This window comes from Lactuca virosa, unplaced genomic scaffold, assembly GCF_052849685.1.
Source record: "Lactuca virosa cultivar CGN04683 unplaced genomic scaffold, Lactuca_virosa_CGN04683_v6 scaffold_22, whole genome shotgun sequence".
Lineage (NCBI taxonomy): Eukaryota > Viridiplantae > Streptophyta > Magnoliopsida > Asterales > Asteraceae > Lactuca > Lactuca virosa.
In genome coordinates, this window is record NW_027629989.1 from 263521 (window position 1) to 284365 (window position 20845).

Sequence of the window (20845 nt, forward strand, 5' to 3'; positions counted from 1 at the left end):
TAAATATTAGAAAATAATATAAATTACAAAATACATGTGTCAAAAATTGAATGGTTCTCGCATTTTCGCATAATATATATATTTTCGCATATATATATATATATATATATATATATATATATATATATATATATATATATAATTAAATTGTCTTTTTTAATAAGAACCCTAAAAATCAACCTGCGTCTTATTTTTTTAGTCGATATCCCCACTAAAAAAAAAGTAAGACGCCAAGGGGAAATACAGAGACGTGGAAACGGAAATAAGATTCTTGAAACTCATCTTCTTCTGCACTTCCTTTTCTCTTCCTGACAAAAATGGTAAACATGGTAAATATTTTTCACAACCGTCATGCCTTAACTAGAAATGCAGTAAATTTACAGTTCCTTGACTAAACAAGTGGTCTGGCTTTCTCCACAGAAGTCCAAAAGTCTTCCAGCAACACCCATCACCATCGATCACATTATCTTCTATCTTCTTAATCTGCTTATGATGATCATCCAGATTCATCTCATCAAAATTTCTTCGCAATCATTTTAACTTTTCTTAACAAAGATTTGATTTTTATCAGGATCCTTCAATCATACCTTTAATGGCGTCTTCTTCAACTTCATCCATTCACAAGATCTTTAAGTATGATGTATTTTTGAGTTTCAGGGGCGAAGACACTCGTACGAACTTCGTTGACCATCTTTATCATGCTCTTAAGCAAAAAAGCATTCATACTTACAAGGACGACGAAGAAATCAAAAAAGGGGAAAACATTAGTGATGAGCTCATCGGATCCATTGAAAACTCCAAATTCTACATCATTGTTTTCTCCAAAAGATATGCCTCTTCATCTTGGTGCTTGAATGAACTTGTTAAGATAATGGAGTGTCAGAAGTCGAACGAGCATACCGCTTACCCCGTTTTCTATGATGTGGAACCACGGGAAGTCCGCAAACAAGAGGGGGCAGTGGCAGACGCCTTTTACGACCTTCAAAATAAAGAGGCTGCTGGAATATGGAGAGAGGCTCTCAAAGAAGCAGCGGATCTGGCTGGGTGGGAGTTGAAGAACACTGCTGACGGGTAATTCCTTCATTAGATCTCTGCAATATTTTGAATATTTTAGATCTACTGCATAATCTGGAGTCCTGGATATAAATGGCTCGTATATGGCATCTTAGATTGTCAAATTTTAATACGTAATTTTTCATATGTTAATTATAGATCTGAAAGTGACTGGTGATATGGGATTTTGAGTAAGCTAACTGAATCTTCTTTAAAATGCAGGCATGAAGCTAAATTCATCCGAAAAATAGTTGAGGTGCTTTCACTAGAGTTACGTTCCATTAGTTTCAACATTGATGAAAAGCTAGTAGGAATGGAGACCCGGATCGAAAATCTTATACCATCTTTAGGAATTGGCTGTGACGATGTCCGTATGATCGGGATCAAGGGCATGGGAGGTGGTGGAAAGACAACTTTAGCAAGAGCTGCTTTTGATCACATATCCTTTCAGTTTGAAGGTACAAGCTTCGTTGAAAATGTGAGGGAAAAGGCTTCTTTCTCCGGTTTAAATTCTTTGCAAAAGCAAGTCCTTTCAGATGTCTTCAATGAAGACATGAGAGTAAGTAGTGTTTTTGATGGGAAACGCATGATGAAGAGGAGGATTCCTAATAGGAAGGTTCTTGTTGTTCTAGATGATGTTGATGATATAAATCAACTTGAGGCGTTAGCAGGCGAGCCTAACTGGTTTAAGGCGGGAAGTGTAATTATCATCACAACAAGAGATGAGCAAGTGCTGGTAGCGCATCGAGTGAAGTTCATTCATGATGTCAATCTGCTATCATATGAGGAGGCAATTTGCCTGTTCAGTAGGTTTGCATTTGGGATAGATATTCCAATTCAAGGGTATGAAGAGCTATCAAGACAAGTTGTACATTATGCGGCTGATCTTCCCTTGACGATTAAGGTTTTGGGTTCGTTTCTTTGTGGAAAAACTGATCTCGAATGGATAGATGCCCTAGAAAGACTAAAAACGATTCCGGAAACACAAACTTTGAAAAAATTGGAATTAAGCTATATATCTCTAGAGGAGGATTACAAGGAAATGTTTCTAGATGTTGCATGCATCATGAAAGATTGGCTGAAAGATGAGGCTATCAAAGCGCTTGAATATTGTGGGTTTCATGCTAGAAATGGTTTAAAAGTTCTTGAACAAAAATCTCTCATAACTATTTATAAGAACTTTTATTATGATGGTGATTGCCTAGGCATGCATGACCGTATTGTAGAAATGGGCAGGAATATTGTTCGTCGTGGGCACCTGGATGAGCCTCACAATCATAGCCGATTGTGGATTAAAGATGAAATTGAAGAGATATTAGCTAATGATTTGGTAAGGATAATGTTTACTTATATTTGGTAAAAGAAAAAACCAACACATCTATAGTTATTATGACACAAGTTTCATGGTGACTTATTTTGGATTGCAGGGTACTAAAGCAACAAGATGTATACGATTCCACTCAGTGAAATTCAATCCTCATATTTTTATAAAAGGTCTGAGAAAGATGAAGGAACTTAGATTTCTTTCTGTTTTTGGAGTTTCTTCCAGTGATTTGGAGTTTAGTATGGCTGGCTCAGACTTCCCAAATGCTCTACGATATGTGGATTGGACCTATTACCCTTTTAGTTCTTTACCCACAATGTTTCAAGCAAATAATCTTGTTGCACTTAAAATGGTTCGCAGCAGAATTGTACAACTTTGGGAAGGTGGAGAAAGTAAGGTAAAATTATGGTTGATCGATTGATCTGTATAATTCATTATATAATGTTATACATACATTGTTCTGTTATTACACCAATATTCATTTTGTTTCTTTTTTGCTTATTTTAGGTCTTTAACAAGCTCAGATTTCTTGACCTCAGTTTTTCAAGGTTGAGTACCATTGACCTTGGGCTTACTCCAAATCTCGAGACGTTGACTCTTCATTATTGCGATGATTTGCTAGAACTTCATATGACCGCTGGATGTTTAAAGCTCACCTCTGTCGACATTGAAGGTTCAAGGTTGAGGACCCTTGACCTTGGGATGACTCCAAATCTAGGGAAGTTAAATCTTCAAGAATCTTGTTGTTTGGAAGAACTTCACATGGCCAATAAATGTCAAAAGCTCACCAAACTCAAAATTAGTCATTCAAAATTGAGGACCCTTGACCTTGGGATGACTCCAAATCTAGAGAAGTTAAATCTTCAAGAATCTTGTTGTTTGGAAGAACTTCACATGGCCAATGAATGTCAAAAGCTCACCAAACTCAAAATTAGTCATTCAAAATTGAGGACCCTTGACCTTCGGATGACCCCAAATCTCAAGAAGTTATATCTCAAAGAGTGTCATAAATTGGTAGAACTTCACACCCCCATTGGATGTCTAAACAAGCTTGTCCATGTAGACTTAAGTGGTTGTTTGAGGTTTAGCTCTTTTTTGTTTGACAAAGATGATTATACTTCTTGTAGTGTGGATGAATCACTTGAGGTTGGTCCTTCAGCTGAATTACAGCTGATTGCGGAGGCCTTAGAAAGATGCCCGCTTCACCCCGACAATAACTTGCCTAAGTTTCGGTTTAAGTGCTTTTATGAAGAAGATCGAACCTCATTTACTAGAAATCTTGAGATGCTTCTTTCTGTAGGTATGTGTGCTTGCACAAACCTTGAGACGTTTTCACAAAGCATTTGTGGGTTAAGACATTTAAGAAATCTTGAACTCAAAGGCAGTTTTCTAGAGACGTTCAAGGATCTTGACCAGTTAGATTGTCCGGAGGAGCTAATTTTGTCATCTACAACAATTGAACATCTTCCACATAGCATTTGTATGTTGAAACATTTGAAATCTCTTGAACTTATAGATTGTCTGCTACTTGAGAGGTTACCTGAGGATCTTGACCAATTAGAATGTTTAGAGGAGCTAACTTTGTCATCTACAACAATTAAACATCTTCCGGATAGCATTTGTATGTTGAAACATCTGCAATCTCTCAGACTTATATTCTGTTGGCTTCTTGAAAAGTTACCCGAGGGTATTGGCGAATTAGAAAGTCTAAGGATGCTCGCTTTGTCATCCGCGAAGATTAAGCATCTACCAGGTAGCATTTGTATGTTGAAACGTTTAACTTTTCTCCAACTTGATCATTGTTTGTTGCTTGAAAAGTTACCTGAGGGTATTGGGGAATTGGAAAGTTTAAGGAAGCTCACTTTGTCATCTATGAAGATTAAGCATCTACCCGATAGCATTTGTATGTTGAAATTTTTAACTTCTCTCAAACTTGATCATTGTTTATTGCTTGAAAAGTTACCTGAGGAACTTGGATGTTTAGAACATTTAGGAGAGTTGTATGTACAAGGTACAAGCATAATTCATCTTCCACAGAGCATTCTTTTGGTAAAAGGTCTGTTTATCTTCGGGTCGTGGGAACTTCTTGAGTCGTGTGGGTTTACATCGGAGATACAAGGCCCACTATATGACTGCTTCGTACAGCTGCCAACAGCAGAAGTCTCCAGGGATGAACTTTTTGAAGCTTTGTAACAGGTACTTTCTGTGTTCTTCATTGATCTTGTCACACTGATTTAAATAATAAAATTGATACGACGGTAACTAAATTTCAGCCACAAATCAAAATTAATAATTAAAAGAAAATAAAGTACTATACATGCAGACAATGTTCATCTTAATTTGTTCTCTTCTCTTGATTTTTTCTCTTAAAAAGCTAAATTCAATGATTTTTGCAGAAAAGAGATGCTGAAAAAATGGATTAAGCCTACACTCGGGTAAATTGCTATCTGTCTCTCTTATCATAGCATCCTAATTCTAGTTCTTCCTATTACAAAATTATACTACAAAATATCTACCCAGTTTATCAATGACATTAAATTACAAAGCAATTTTACTGCCCTAACTGGGTAGATTTATTGAAGTATATGTTTAAATAAGAAAAAAAAAATGAAACTTGAAAGTACAATGCTATAACTGGCTAGACCATTCAAAGTATAATGTTCTAATAAGTAATAGTTGAAAGTATAATGCTCTTGTTATGTAGAATTTCAAAGTAAAAATTAAAAGTACAATCCCATGGCTGGGTAGATTATCTAAGTATAATGTTGTAATAAGAAAAAAAAAATTGAAAGTACAATGCTATAATTAGGTAGATTTTTCAAAGCATAATGTTTTAATAAGAAAAAAAATGTAAGTACATTGCTATATTTGGGTAGATCATTCAAAGTATAGTGTTCTAATAAGAAAAGGTTTTGAACGTACAATGCTACCTTGAGTAGATTTTTCAAAGTACATTGCTTTAATAAGAAAAACAAAGGAACATGTTGTAATCAAATGAAATGAATGTAGGATGCCATACTACATAAATAAATGAGAGTACGTTGCTATATCTAAGATTATTCTGATATTTATGTATGAATATACATGTGTATAAACGTATGTATGTATGTATCAACATTATTTTCCACATTATATTACAATTTAGAAACGGTTGATCTTTTATCATCCACAATATAATCATGTGTTCACCTTGAAATTTGAGTGCAGATACCGGTAGAAGAAGGGTTGATTCCACATTCAGTATCGTTGACTTTGTGTTGGGGATTCCTGTTGATTGAAGCATTGTTACTAGTTGAAATCAATGTGAGACTTCTTCAAAAGAAGAAACACATAGTGCACAATGAGAATGAGTTGGAAGTGATCTCCATTAGAACCATGGCTCAAGAGATGTTAGGTTGGGACTTTCCAAATGTCATTTGAACTGCAAGATTTTGATAATAAATTCGTTCCATTCTTCATTTAATGGAACAATCAAAAATTGATCGTAGTTCTTGTTTGTAAGTTTGTTTTTAGACTTAAAGCTTAATGCTTTATATTTTGAAATATAAATTTAGCTTACCACTCTGAATTTTCATGGATCAACCCAAACCGTATCCTGATTAACAATAAGATTGTAATTTTGAAAGTTACGAATCGTCTCATATGTGTATTGATTGCGACCTTAATTGTTTGTGAATAGAGTTTTGATAGGTTTCAGGTTAAAAGTTGCCATACAATCTGTAGAAAGTTGTTACAATAGGAAAAACGTTCTGCTATATATGTAGGGTGCACATAATGCACGCACCCACAACAGGATGATTTTGAGAAGCTCTAGAGGCCCATAAAAGTCATTTCTCAAAGAACTATTGTACTTTCTCTGTTTTCTAGTTGATCATCGTTCTCTGAATTGACATGGTGGTCTTTTTGGTCTTGTTGTAGATGATAATGATTATTTTTCAGCTAAAAACCCAAAAATTAAGTTAAGTGGTCAGTCTCTCGACTTTGGAAAAGGTTGATGTGATGGGTCTCTACTAATCCAGTAACTTATAATAGAAAAAAGAAATTTTCCACATGTAACTTTCTTCATGTTATTTTATAGAGGGACAAGTTTATTGTTGTGTGTATGCTGCTAATAGAACTGGACATGAAACATAACACACATTTCTTTATGAACTAATTTTTTTTTGGAACTAATCATGGGTAGTGATGGTATGTTAACTTTGTTTTTTTCCTTGATTTCATAGGGTTTATGTATATATTCCAAAAAGTTATTTCATCATATAATTGATTTCTACCAGGCAGCTGCCAAAGTAGTTTTATTGCACTGATCATGGAGGATGGAACATTAGATAGATTTCGCTCTTCAACAATCTTGGCAACTGAAGTGAATATTGTTAATTGACCTTCATTTGAACCCTAAATAGGCAATCTATTTTTTTTTCTGATCAAAAAATTGCACTGGAGATGGAAGTGTTATGGATTTTAATTGATACTTGTATATCTTAATTGTTTTGTTGGGTCATTACTGAAGTTGCAGTATTTTTCTACATTTTAGTGAGCAATAAATTGAAAAGACTCAGGTAACCTGGTTCATCTTAATTTCATATCTTCTCTTGATCTTTTCCCATGAAAAAGTTAAATTCAATGGTTTTGCAGAAATAAGATGATAAGAAATATGAGATATGTATGTTTGGGGTTAAATGTATGAATTAGAAACATACTTTCACTTGTTTTTTTATCGTACATCCTACTTTCATTTATTCTTGTTAAAACATTGTACTACAAAAATCTAGCCAACTATTGCAATGCAATTAAAAGACAAAGCAATTTCACTTCTCTGACTGGGTATATATCAATCAAAGCATAATGTTCTAATAAGAAAAAAATTGAATCTTGAAAGTACATTGCTACATTTGGTAGATTTTCAAAGTATTATGCTGTAATAAGAAAAAGTTAAAAGTACACTGCTATAACTGGTAGGAGTTTTACTTATTAGAACACTATAGTTTGAAAAGACACTTAAACATGTATTATTTCAATCCTTTTAATATCAAGAGTGGATTAAATTCTAAAATCTAGGCGTAAAAAAGAGCTTTTAAACATGTTTAATAAGAGGTCTAAACAACCATTGATGCTTGTTCCTTTTGATTTTGGTCCTGCATATACAATGTAAATGAAATCACAAAGAGCTGCAACAAGAAGTATAGAAAGTTTCAACTAAGAGCACCACTAAGTAAGTGATCATGAGATGAATCACTACCATTACAGCCGTAACGACTCCTTTTTGAAAATGAACAAGTGGAAATTGTATGTTAATTGACTATATTCTTGCCATGTCACCACCTAACATAATCATACAACTTGATGGTTTCTCATCCTAAAGAGGATAGAAAAAAATAAGCAAAAAAAAAAAAAAAAAAAAAAAAAAAAAATCTGACAATGAAGTATAACTCAAAGAGTACAAATTCAAGGGTATTTGATTAAAAGTATTGTTCAAGTAAGTGATTAAAAAATCAGGACCCGACTTTCATGAAGTTGAAGTGCAAGCCCAACCTCTCTTCTGTATCTTTTCCGCAATAACTTCATCTAAAAGCAACAAAAAGCAAATTATTAGATGTGAATTTTTATATAATTGAATGGAAAACATATTGCATAGTAACAAAAAAAAAATAACTCGACAAATTTGTGGTGTGCTTGATATCATTTTCAAATCATTTCTTATTTTATTTTTTTTGTAATTTATGTAAAGAAAACCTTTGCATCTTTTCTGGAAATATTCCTCATAAAATTATTTCCAGAATTACAACTATTGCTCAAAAGTAATACTCCTATATATCACCATCACTTAATTGCACCTCTCACAAGTCTTCCTTGCAACAAAAAAAACTATGTGTTATGATTATGATTTTTCAATTTTTACCTATGATGTCATAAAAACTGCAGAATGTTCCCAAAATTCATCCCCATGTTTAACAAAAACAGATGGCAATTAGCGAAAAATATTTTTGTAATAAAATATCAAATCTCAAATTTAGAAAAACTCTTTACTTTTTTTCACCTTTTACTGAAAACCCATTATAAAATTTGTTTTTAAAGAAAAATTATTGATTTTTTTTTTTTGTTTATTTACGCCATTAATTATATGTTAAAATAAGTTAATATTGTTAACACTATGTAAAGTGTTTGCAGGGAAATTAGACAACACAGGAACTTTACACAAAAGTTGTGTTACTTCATTATAGAAAAGTGACAAAGCTTGATGCCTAAGAAGGCTTACACGTGAAAGGAAAATGACAGAAACATAAAAAACTGCTCCACTAAGAGCCTAAAGATAATGGACAACCCACTACCTAAAAAGACAAAGTCAAGAATAACTTTTATGGGGAAAATAAATAAAGCAAACTAAACATATATTAAAAGATAGCTAGACATATGCACAACAAGTCATGCACGTGGTCTTAGGTGTTGGATTTTAATACTCCCTCTCAACGCCAACATTCACCATTCCCATTGTCTCACAGAAGTTGGTCAATTTCTTGCTTGAGAGGCCTTTAGTGAATGAGTCTGCAACTTGGTCTGAAGTTTTTATGTATTGAAGGTCTATGTCTCCATTTAAAACTTTCTCACGGATGAAGTGATAATGAACCTCCACGTGTTTGGTTCTTGCATGAAACGTTGGGTTCTTAGCCAACTGTATTGAAGAGAGATTGTCACAATAAAGCTTGATCTTGTGACCTTCCCATTCATGTAGATCTTTTAGAAGTTGAACCAACCAAACACTCTCTTGGGCTGCCATTGCAGCAGCTCTACACTCTGCTTCGGTTGTGGATAGAGACACTGTGGGCTGCCGTTTACTGCACCATGAGATTGCACTAGACCCCAACATGAACACATATCCTGTTGTAGAGCGTCGTGTGTTTAAGTCACCTGCATAGTCAGCATCGCAGAAACCAACTAGCTTGCACATTGACTCCCTCTTAAACATAATTCCTTGATCAAGTGTTGCTTTCACATACCTTAGAACTCGACGTATGGCAGCAAGATGAGATCTCCTAGGGTTTTGCATGAACCGACTCAAAACCCCTACAACAAAAGCTATGTCAGGCCGTGTCAAAGTGAGATAAATGAGGCTTCCCACAATCTTCATGTATATAGTCGTGTCTTCTAACTCTCTGCTGGTATCAACACAAAGTTTTGAGTTTGTGTCAATTGGTGTCATTGCTGGCTTACTGTCAATCAAAAAAAAAAAAAAAAAAATTCTTAGGCATCAAGCTTTGTCACTTTTCTATAATGAAGTAACACAACTTTTGTGTAAAGTTCCTGTGTTGTCTAATTTCCCTGCAAACACTTTACATAGTGTTAACAAATCTGGTATCAGAGCTAGACCCATGGCTGATCTTCAAGTAGTAGGTGGTGTCAAGAAACTCAACAACCAAAACTACAACACATGGTCCACTTGTATCACTTCGTACATGCAGGGGCAGGATTTGTGGGAGGTTGTAGATGGTACTGAGAAAGCGCAACCAGAAGCTGAAGATAACAATGGGGTTCTGCGAAAATGGAAGATCAAGGCGGGAAAGGCGATGTTTATTATGAAGACAACAGTTGAAGAAGACATTCTTTAACACATCCGGGATGTTGTGACTCCAGTCGAAGACTGGAAAACTCTTCAATCACTGTTCTCGAAAAAGAATGACACAAAGTTGCAACTTCTGGAAAATGAGTTGCTCTCTGTGTCTCAACGTGAGATGTCTATTCCTCAGTATTTCCATAAAGTGAAGTCAACTTGCAGGGAGATTTCAGAACTTGATCCACAGTCTTATATTCCTGAGACTCATATGAAGCGGATCATTATTCACGGCTTAAAGCCTGAGTTTAGAAGCTTTGTGGCTGCAATACAAGGTTGGTATGTCCAACCTTCTTTGGTAGAGTTTGAAAACCTCTTGGCAGGAGGCTCTCGCAAAACAGATGGTAAGCATCTCTGTTAAAGCCGAAGATGAAGCCCTTTATGTGGAGAGAAGTAAAGGGAAGTACAAGGCTAACTCAAACCAGGGACAGAAAAAGAATTATGATAAGCACAAACGGAACGAGAGGAGAAATCATGACAATGAGAAGGGAGAACAATCAGTGGAGAAGCAGAAAAGTTCTCGGTCTAACAAAAAGTTTCCTTTTAAATGTTATAATTGTGGTAAAAAAGGACGCATGGCAATAAATTGTCCACAACAACGTATGGAAGAAGGCAATGCAGCAACTGCTCAAGAAGAAGACGCATGGGATGCTGAAGCACATTTTGCACAAGATGAACATGTCATGGCCCTTGCAGCTACAACTGAAAAATCGAAGAACAAGTTAGATGAATGGGTAGTTGATTCCGGCTGCTCAAATCATATGACGGGAGATAAAAAGATTATTCAAAATGCAGTTGAATATGGTGGAATTAGAGTTGTTGTGATTGCTGATAACTCAAAACTTAAAATTGCCCACGTTGGTGATGTCCAGTTTCACCCGGAAGAAAACAAGAAGGAGATGATGTTAAAAAGTGTGTATCATGTTCCTGGAATGAAAAAGAACTTGCTCTCTGTTTCCCAATTAACCTCAGCTGGTCATTATGTGCTTTTTGGTCCCAATGATGTCAAAGTGTATAAGGAGTTTGAAACTCCATCTTACCCAATTGCCAAAGGAAGAAGATCGGAGTCTATCTATGTGATGTCTGCTGAAACTGCATATGTAGATAAATCAAAGAAAAATCAAAATGTGGATCTTTGGCATATGCGCTTGGGTCATGTAGCTTATGACAAACTCGACACTATGATGAAAAAGAAGCTTGTCAGCGGTCTTCCAGAACTAGAAGTGAGTAAAGGCCTAGTGTGTGCAGGTTGTCAATATGGAAAAGCTCACCAATTGCCCTTCAAAAAGTCCGCATATCAAGCAAAGGCACCTTTGGAGTTGATACACTCAGATGTGTTCGGACCTGTGAAACAACCATCAGTGAGAGGAATGAAGTATATGGTGACCTTTATCGATGACTTCTCAAGGTTTGTATGGGTATACTTCATGAAAGAAAAATCAGAAACCTTCAGTAAGTTTAAAGAGTTTAAAGCTGAAGCAAAAAGAGATGGAAAGCATCGTGTATTACGACTCAGATCAGACAATGGTGGAGAGTACTTGGCAAAAGAATTTGCTGATTACTTAAGGGAACACAAAATCGGAAGACAATTAACTTGTCCAAACACGCCACAACAGAACGGAGTTTCAGAGCGTAAAAACAGGCACCTAGCTGAAATATGTGGCAGCATGATCCATGACAAAAATGTCCCAGGTCGTTTCTGGGCAGAAGGTATGAACACTGCAGCTTATGTTATAAATCGAATCCCACAACAGAATTTGGGTTTTGTGTCGCCCTTTGAGAAGCTCTTTGGTATTAAACCAAATGTTAGCCATCTTCGAGTATTTGGCTGTATATGTTATGTGTTTATACCCAGTCACTTACGTCATAAGATGGAGAAGAAAGCTATCCGTTCCATATTTGTTGGGTATGATTCAGAGAGAAAAGGCTGGAGGTGCTGTGATCCTAACAGTGGCAAGTGTTACGTCTCAAGAAACATAGTTTTTGACGAGACATCCTCATGGTGGTCAACAAATCATGAAACACTTCCTGATTCCGACGTACTCAAGGAAGGTGTGGAGTCCTCTACCATCAATCTAAACATTGATGATGTAGATACTATTATAGAAGAAGATATTGTTCCAAGACAAGAACAACATCCATGGCAGACAGGGGTCTTCAATTCCTCTAACTCTGATGATGAGAGAGATGAGTCTTCAAGTCTTAGGCGATCATCAAGATTAAGGAAACCTAATCCAAGATACGCACATGCTGCTGTTATTGAAAACCAGATATGTGAGCCTGAATCTTTTAAACAGGCTTGTACAAAAAGAGAATGGATGGTTGCTATGGAGGAAGAGATGGAAGCCCTAGTTCAAAACCAAACGTGGGAGCTGGTACCTAAGCCAAAAGAAGTAAAGCCCATATCATGTAAATGGGTATACAAGATAAAACGGAAGGCAGATGGCTCTGTAGAGAGGTATAAAGCCCGGCTAGTGGCTCGCGGATTCTCTCAGCAATATGGGCTTGATTATGAGGATACTTTCAGCCCAGTGGAAAAGCTTACAACTATACGTGTCCTCCTAGCCCTAGCTGCCAGCAAAGGGTGGAAACTCAGACAGATGGATGTGTGCAACGCGTTCCTATACGGTGATCTGGATCATGTCATTCACATGGAGCAACCAACAGGGTTTGAGAGCAAAGATCATCCAAACTATGTATGTAAACTCAAGAAGGCATTGTATGGATTAAAACAATCCCCAAGAGCATGGTTTGGTAAAATTGCTGAGTTTTTAGATCACAATGGTTTTATGATGACAGCTGCTGATGCAAGTTTGTTTGTAAGAGCTGAAGAAGGTAAGGTTGCAATCGTGCTGGTTTATGTAGATGATCTGATAATCACAGGTGATTTGTATGAAGTGGTTGATCAAGTGAGAAAGAATCTATGTACTCGGTTTCACATGAAAGACCTTGGTGATTTGAAACACTTTCTAGGCCTAGAATTGAAGTATGAAGAGAATGGAGACATTGTTCTACACCAACATAAGTATTCTGTGGATCTCTTGAGTAGATTTGGAATGATTGACAGTAAGCCAGCAATGACACCAATTGACACAAACTCAAAACTTTGTGTTGATACCAGCAGAGAGTTAGAAGACACGACTATATACATGAAGATTGTGGGAAGCCTCATTTATCTCACTTTGACACGGCCTGACATAGCTTTTGTTGTAGGGGTTTTGAGTCGGTTCATGCAAAACCCTAGGAGATCTCATCTTGCTGCCATACGTCGAGTTCTAAGGTATGTGAAAGCAACACTTGATCAAGGAATTGTGTTTAAGAGGGAGTCAATGTGCAAGCTAGTTGGTTTCTGCGATGCTGACTATGCAGGTGACTTAAACACACGACGCTCTACAACAGGATATGTGTTCATGTTGGGGTCTAGTGCAATCTCATGGTGCAGTAAACGGCAGCCCACAGTGTCTCTATCCACAACCGAAGCAGAGTGTAGAGCTGCTGCAATGGCAGCCCAAGAGAGTGTTTGGTTGGTTCAACTTCTAAAAGATCTACATGAATGGGAAGGTCACAAGATCAAGCTTTATTGTGACAATCTCTCTTCAATACAGTTGGCTAAGAACCCAACGTTTCATGCAAGAACCAAACACGTGGAGGTTCATTATCACTTCATCCGTGAGAAAGTTTTAAATGGAGACATAGACCTTCAATACATAAAAACTTCAGACCAAGTTGCAGACTCATTCACTAAAGGCCTCTCAAGCAAGAAATTGACCAACTTCTGTGAGACAATGGGAATGGTGAATGTTGGTGTTGAGAGGGAGTATTAAAATCCAACACCTAAGACCACGTGCATGACTTGTTGTGCATATGTCTAGCTATCTTTTAATATATGTTTAGTTTGCTTTATTTATTTTCCCCATAAAAGTTATTCTTGACTTTGTCTTTTTAGGTAGTGGGTTGTCCATTATCTTTAGGCTCTTATGTTAGTGGAGCAGTTTTTTATGTTTCTGTCATTTTCCTTTCACGTGTAAGCCTTCTTAGGCATCAAGCTTTGTCACTTGATTTGTTAACACTATGTAAAGTGTGTGCAGGGAAATTAGACAACACAGGAACGTTACACAAAAGTTGTGTTACTTCATTATAGAAAAGTGACAAAGCTTGATGCCTAAGAAGGCTTACACGTAAAAGGAAAATGACAGAAACATAAAAAACTGCTCCACTAACATAAGAGCCTAAAGATAATGGACAACCTACTACCTAAAAAGACAAAGTCAAGAATAACTTTTCTGGAGAACATAAATAAAACAAACTAAACATATATTAAAAGATAGCTAGACACATGCACAACAAGTCATGCACGTGGTCTTAGGTGTTGGATTTTAATAAATATGTTACATATGTTTATTAGTAAACAAATTAGATGTGTTGAAAATAGTCTCTCAACAAAACATTCCAACCCAAAACATCCTAACACAGGCCAAAACAATTCGGTAGTAGTCATGATATATTACAACCATTCACCAAATATGATTATTTCAGCTACTATACTTAACATGAAAGTTCAAAATATTGACGTCCCTCACTCAAAATTTATAAACCACTAAAAATTTCAATGTAATAATTATGAGTACCTATATTTCAACAATAATGTCACAAAGATAAAGTAGAAAATGTTGAAAGTATATAATGTCAAAGATGTTTGTTCTATTCCAACTCAGACAAATAAGTTTGATGGTAAAGACTTCATATGCCTACAAAAGTTATACCTTATTTTTTTTATCAATTATAAGTGAAAATGAACAGGTAAATGATACAACCCTACTGAAATTGAATTGCCATAATGTAGAGCAATGTTCCAATTTCTTTCAGAGTAATGATTTAACTTGTTTACAAATTAGCACTGCATAAATATGCAAAACCAACAAAAATCAATTCTATATATTGTTATATAGCAATATTAGATGATGGAAACTTAATTTTGACATGATATCATAACTATAATTTTTTGTTAAAAAATGCATAACTAAAATAATAGGTGTACAGTATGCTCTCAGAAACTCATAATCAACAAATTTAAGGCCATTAGAAAGGTAAACCTCAATGTTTATTGTGCCCACACGCATCCTTGATCCTTTGGTGTATGTATAGTTTTTACATGACCTTTATTTACACAAAATTATTTATACACAAAAAAATTATGTAATTAAATATGGATCATTATCGCCGTGATTTTTATAATAAGATACTAACTTTCAGAACTTGGTACTCCTTACCCCTAAGATCGAGCCAAATTATGCCTATATACCTGAATAGAACAAAACTGCTTTCACTTCCCCTCTCAGACGTCACGGTTTGATCTCTGTAGAAAATTAATTAAAACATATGTTAATGGTTATAGATAAGAAATTCCCAACATTTGACTTCTACACCAAAAGTTTCCATTTAACAAAATTTGCCATTTATTTTTAAATAGTTAGAAAGAAGAAAAAACCAACCAACTTTGACTAAATAAGTCCTCCACAGTCCACCCTAGCCTTTAAATCTATTCATGAATCAAGAAAATCACCGGTGGTCGAGTAATGATAAATCAAATGAAAGGAAGAAAATGTAATACTAACCATATCAAAGTTATGAATAAAACAAACATCTTTTTTCCAATAGAATGAACCATTCAACTCTTTCCCAAATTCATCATACAAAGCACTACATTAAAGTTCAATCATACATTTTATCTTAGTTTGAACAAAAGAATATCGTTGTGATGATCAATAAAAGTATCAAATCCTTATGATTACACATCAATTTACTCACAAAAGTAAACTGTACAGAAACTGTAACAGTAATTAATTCTAGGCTTATACTGAACAGACAGTGATGTATTACTTTCTACCTCTCCGATCTCTGATTTTTAAAAACTAAAATATTCATCACCAATCTCTATGTTTCTTTATCATCTAACCCTGCTCACTACCAAAAGTTTCACCTTGTTCACATAATGAAATAGTCGTGCTCAACAGCTAAATGCCAAAGAAATAGGCTAATTTTCCATATGAGAACTGAAATTACCTTTCTTTGATGTCATTGATCAGTGATGAGGTGGAGAATCTGATACCCTCTTGTTGTAGAAATTAAAGAAGCCTCAGAACAGTAAAACCCCTCGACAAAAACATGTTAAACCCTTATATTTGAATACCACACATATACCAGTAGTCAACAACATAAACTACAAACTTTCACATATCCAAAAGTATAGCTTCTTCTATGAGTCTTTATGCTTTTTAATTGTTCCACTTTTCCTGTCATCTTGTTTGCAACTGCATTTCTTTCATATCAGACCTCTTCAACTTCATGATATCTGCGAGCAACAATTAGCTGCAAGACAATAAACCAATCTTTTTGAGAAGTGAAAAATAAATATATGTAATAAGCATAACTTGACAATTTGTGATGTTTTCAAAGAAAATAATATTCAAATTTTAACTTTCATTGCTGAACTGATAGGCCCCCAACATTTTAAAGTTGCATTAACTTCTCGTAAAACTCAAAATTCCAACAAAGATTACTTAAATAAAGTAGTAATCCCACTTTTTTTTCTTTCATTCAAGATAACAATTTGAAAAATAATGAAATAATAATCCCATTTTTTCTTTTAATTTCAAAGGACGTGGTATAAGCTTAAACAACACTGTATAAAAGAATAATTAGGATATTGAAGTAATTTTTAAGGTTTTTAAGGATATGAACGAAATTTTCCCGAAATATTAACCTTTTTTTTTTGTGCATTTACCACTAAAACTTAATTAAATTAGGACTATTGCTTTCTCTTGAAGGAGTCAAAAATAAAATGAAGTGACATACCTCATAATCCACAAAGGCAACATGCATTCCACCTCTATTACATAGCTTGAGTGTGTTAAATCCAGGGTACCTATAATTAAAATGCATAATACAGGTCTTCACTATAAACTGCAAATGTACAAAAGTAAAAATCCCAATATTTGGGAAAGAATAGAACAGGTTTTAGATCACCCTCCATGAACTGTATTTATTACCTCTGTAACTCGCAATCAATCAATACATCAATCTAGTTGAAAATTTAAACAACACTAAAAGCTTAAATTTTATGCACCTACATTATTCATTGAAATTAACCACTAACCATTGGTTCACATGAAAGTCCTTTGCCTTTGACCATCGTATGAAGCCAATAATGCATGTACACTCTATGACTTTGCTGACATGGTTGGCCAATAATTCAAACCCAAATCAATCACCTATACAAATGTAAACCATGTATGCGACTAAATGGTTTTTCAAAATCATGAATAGGAAACTAATAAAAATAGGTACAGTGCTATATTTCACCATAAATTTCAAAGTATAATGAAGACAATGGTGTAACTACTCCACGAATGTTGATTTGCTGCATATTTTAAAGGGAAATTGTCAGAAAAGTCCTAATATTTTGGGAAAAGTTACGATTAAGTCCTTTTTTTTTTAACAGAAAACTCCGGATTTTTTAATTTTACACGATAATAATTTTTAATTAAATTAGATTAGAAGTTTAAGAGAATTATGAAAATATTAAAAATTTTACATTATATATTCAAATTCTTATGAGAATGAAGAATTGAAGCTCGAATTTGGAAAGGCTTCATCAAAATTTGTATTCACTATTAAAAAAGCATTTAAATTCAATGGGATTATGTCTAATTAATAAACCAAAAAAATAATAATAATAAAAGTGAAAAAGGATGCAAGGATCAACAAATACCCAAAAGAAAAATTAATCGAGCAAACTTCAAACCTCACGATGAAGTTCCCAAAAGAAAAATTAACTAAAAAAATACCCAAAAATGAATGATTAAATGGTTAATGAAATGGATATACTCACCAAACCACCTACCATCCACCGCTTTCAACATATTTACTTGATTCAGACATTTTCAACATACACATATCGCAATCATCTGCTGCTCTTATTTACTAAATCAAAAATGAGATGACAAAGAAAATTTATATTCTTAAAACGAAAATGGTAAAGAATTGCTATCTGATACACTAATAACCTTATTCAAAGAGATTATCAGAAAAGAGAGCACATCAGGTAAATGGTTTCCACTATACTTGACTCAGCCTTACAGTCTTCGATCTCACCATACTTGCCAAACTCATTGGTTAGAATCTCAGCATGCGTATCTGAACCTAGACCAAAAACTTATATAAAAGTGTGTTAAGAAGCTTGTATAGTCAATGATGGAGTAGCTCTAATACCAGTTCTTTGAAGCATTTCATCAAGCAGTTGATGTGCCAATTATGAGCAAAAAACCAATCTAATAAGCCCCAAATTATTTCTTTTTTGACAGAGAAGTTTTGTCCAATATTATATATGAATTCATTATGTCAAAACAGAATGACTAACTTTAAGATGGAGTAGCTGAAGATGGACTTCCAAATCAGACCCAAACAGAAATTAATACAGTTAGAGTAGGAGAAGATGGAAATCAAAATGAAAAAAATACTATCCAAATCATACCCAAAACAAAGTTTAGCTACTTCCTTCAACACAGAGGACGAAATCAAACAACGCCATCAACAGAGAAGAAGTAGAAGAGGGTAAAAAGAGACAAACCTTAAATTGACATACCTGAACTCTGTTACTAAGGATAGGAAGCGTAACCAGGCATGAGATAAGCAGATAAGGGAAGCAGATAAGCAAAAAGAGAAGGTGGCGACCTCCAATCGTGGAAGGCTAGATCGATTTATAAAACGGAAAAGGTTCAAGATTTTCTCTGCTTTAATCTCAGCCTAACCATTTTTTTTACCATTTATCTTCTATAAACTAAAATCGTTCAACCCTAAAAGCACAATCCACTGGCGACTGAAGCGAAGTTTGATAGAAGGTAGAGACATGCGTAGCTGGGAAGTAAGCGGTGGAGGGAAACGGAGAAGGTGAGCAGTGGGGAAGGCGGTAACTGAGGCGGTGGAAGTGAACGATTAAAAAGAATAGATAAGTATTTGTGGCGGTGGGTCGGTGTAAGATTAATTAAGGTGCAGTTAAATAACCCTATGAACGGTTAGGTAATGTCATAAGGGAACAATTTTTTAATATATATATATATATATATATATATATATATATATATATATATATATATATATATATATATATATATATATATATATAACATGAAAGTTCAAAATATTTACGTCCCTCACTCAAAATTTATAAACCACTAAAAATCTCAATGTAATAATTATGAGTACCTATATTTCAACAATAATGTCACAAAAATAAAGTAGAAAATGTTGAAAATATATAATGTCAAAGATGTTTGTTCTATTCCAACTCAGACAAATAAGTTTGATGGTAAAGACTTCATATGCCTACAAAAGTTATACCTTATTTTTTTTATCAATTATAAGTGAAAATGAACAGGTAAATGATACAACCCTACTGAAATTGAATTGCCATAATGTAGAGCAATGTTCCAATTTCTTTCAGAGTAATGATTTAACTTGTTTACAAATTAGCACTGCATAAATATGCAAAACCAACAAAAATCAATTCTATATATTGTTATATAGCAATATTAGATGATGGAAACTTAATTTTGACATGATATCATAACTATAATTTTTTGTTAAAAAATGCATAACTAAAATAATAGGTGTACAGTATGCTCTCAGAAACTCATAATCAACAAATTTAAGGCCATTAGAAAGGTAAACCTCAATGTTTATTGTGCCCACACGCATCCTTGATCCTTTGGTGTATGTATAGTTTTTACATGACCTTTATTTACACAAAATTATTTATACACAAAAAAATTATGTAATTAAATATAGATCATTATCGCCGTGATTTTTATAATAAGATACTAACTTTCAGAACTTGGTACTCCTTACCCCTAAGATCGAGCCAAATTATGCCTATATACCTGAATAGAACAAAACTGCTTTCACTTCCCCTCTCAGACGTCACGGTTTGATCTCTGTAGAAAATTAATTAAAACATATGTTAATGGTTATAGATAAGAAATTCCCAACATTTGACTTCTACACCAAAAGTTTCCATTTAACAAAATTTGCCATTTATTTTTAAATAGTTAGAAAGAAGAAAAAACCAACCAACTTTGACTAAATAAGTCCTCCACAGTCCACCCTAGCCTTTAAATCTATTCATGAATCAAGAAAATCACCGGTGGTCGAGTAATGATAAATCAAATGAAAGGAAGAAAATGTAATACTAACCATATCAAAGTTATGAATAAAACAAACATCTTTTTTCCAATAGAATGAACCATTCAACTCTTTCCCAAATTCATCATACAAAGCACTACATTAAAGTTCAATCATACATTTTATCTTAGTTTGAACAAAAGAATATCGTTGTGATGATCAATAAAAGTATCAAATCCTTATGATTACACATCAATTTACTCACAAAAGTAAACTGTACAGAAACTGTAACAGTAATTAATTCTAGGCTTATACTGAACAGACAGTGATGTATTACTTTCTACCTCTCCGATCTCTGATTTTTTAAAACTAAAATATTCATCACCAATCTCTATGTTTCTTTATCATCTAACCCTGCTCACTACCAAAAGTTTCACCTTGTTCACATAATGAAATAGTCGTGCTCAACAGCTAAATGCCAAAGAAATAGGCTAATTTTCCATATGAGAACTGAAATTACCTTTCTTTGATGTCATTGATCAGTGATGAGGTGGAGAATCTGATACCCTCTTGTTGTAGAAATTAAAGAAGCCTCAGAACAGTAAAACCCCTCGACAAAAACATGTTAAACCCTTATATTTGAATACCACACATATACCAGTAGTCAACAACATAAACTACAA

At 34.4% G+C, this 20845-nt stretch overlaps 1 protein-coding gene, 2 long non-coding RNA genes and 1 pseudogene across 10 annotated transcripts; 1 reads left to right on the top strand and 3 right to left on the bottom strand.

The window, feature by feature from the left end:
* Nucleotides 1–431: 431 nt before the first annotated feature.
* LOC145142564 (disease resistance protein RPV1-like) lies at nt 432–6026 on the top strand. 2 transcript variants are annotated; one of them, XM_079074779.1, is made up of 6 exons: nt 436–1071; nt 1276–2383; nt 2481–2774; nt 2885–4573; nt 4774–4812; nt 5585–6026. In XM_079074779.1, the coding sequence occupies exons 1-4, from the start codon at nt 593–595 to the stop codon at nt 4568–4570; spliced, it is 3567 nt and encodes a 1188-aa protein (XP_078930905.1). In that variant the 5' UTR covers nt 436–592; the 3' UTR covers nt 4571–4573; nt 4774–4812; nt 5585–6026. The 2 variants fall into 2 exon arrangements, with proteins under 2 accessions (XP_078930906.1, XP_078930905.1); XM_079074780.1 differs by lacking the exons at nt 4774–4812; nt 5585–6026 and having other exon boundaries at nt 432–1071; nt 2885–4280; nt 4362–4573.
* Nucleotides 6027–8828: 2802 nt separating this feature from the next.
* On the bottom strand, nt 8829–9575 carry LOC145142561 (secreted RxLR effector protein 161 pseudogene; annotated as a pseudogene).
* Nucleotides 9576–15062: 5487 nt separating this feature from the next.
* Nucleotides 15063–19004, bottom strand: LOC145142567 (uncharacterized). Of its 7 annotated transcripts, none has more exons than XR_013723608.1 (7): nt 18628–19004; nt 17875–18185; nt 17346–17403; nt 17140–17254; nt 16839–16908; nt 16047–16352; nt 15063–15339 (listed from the first exon to the last, which is right to left on the bottom strand). It is a non-coding gene; the product is annotated as an uncharacterized LOC145142567 (long non-coding RNA). The 7 variants fall into 7 exon arrangements; XR_013723605.1 differs by having other exon boundaries at nt 17875–18197; XR_013723607.1 differs by having other exon boundaries at nt 18613–19004.
* Nucleotides 19005–19698: 694 nt separating this feature from the next.
* On the bottom strand, nt 19699–20845 carry LOC145142568 (uncharacterized). The gene is made up of 2 exons (XR_013723609.1): nt 20683–20845; nt 19699–19975 (listed from the first exon to the last, which is right to left on the bottom strand). It is a non-coding gene; the product is annotated as an uncharacterized LOC145142568 (long non-coding RNA).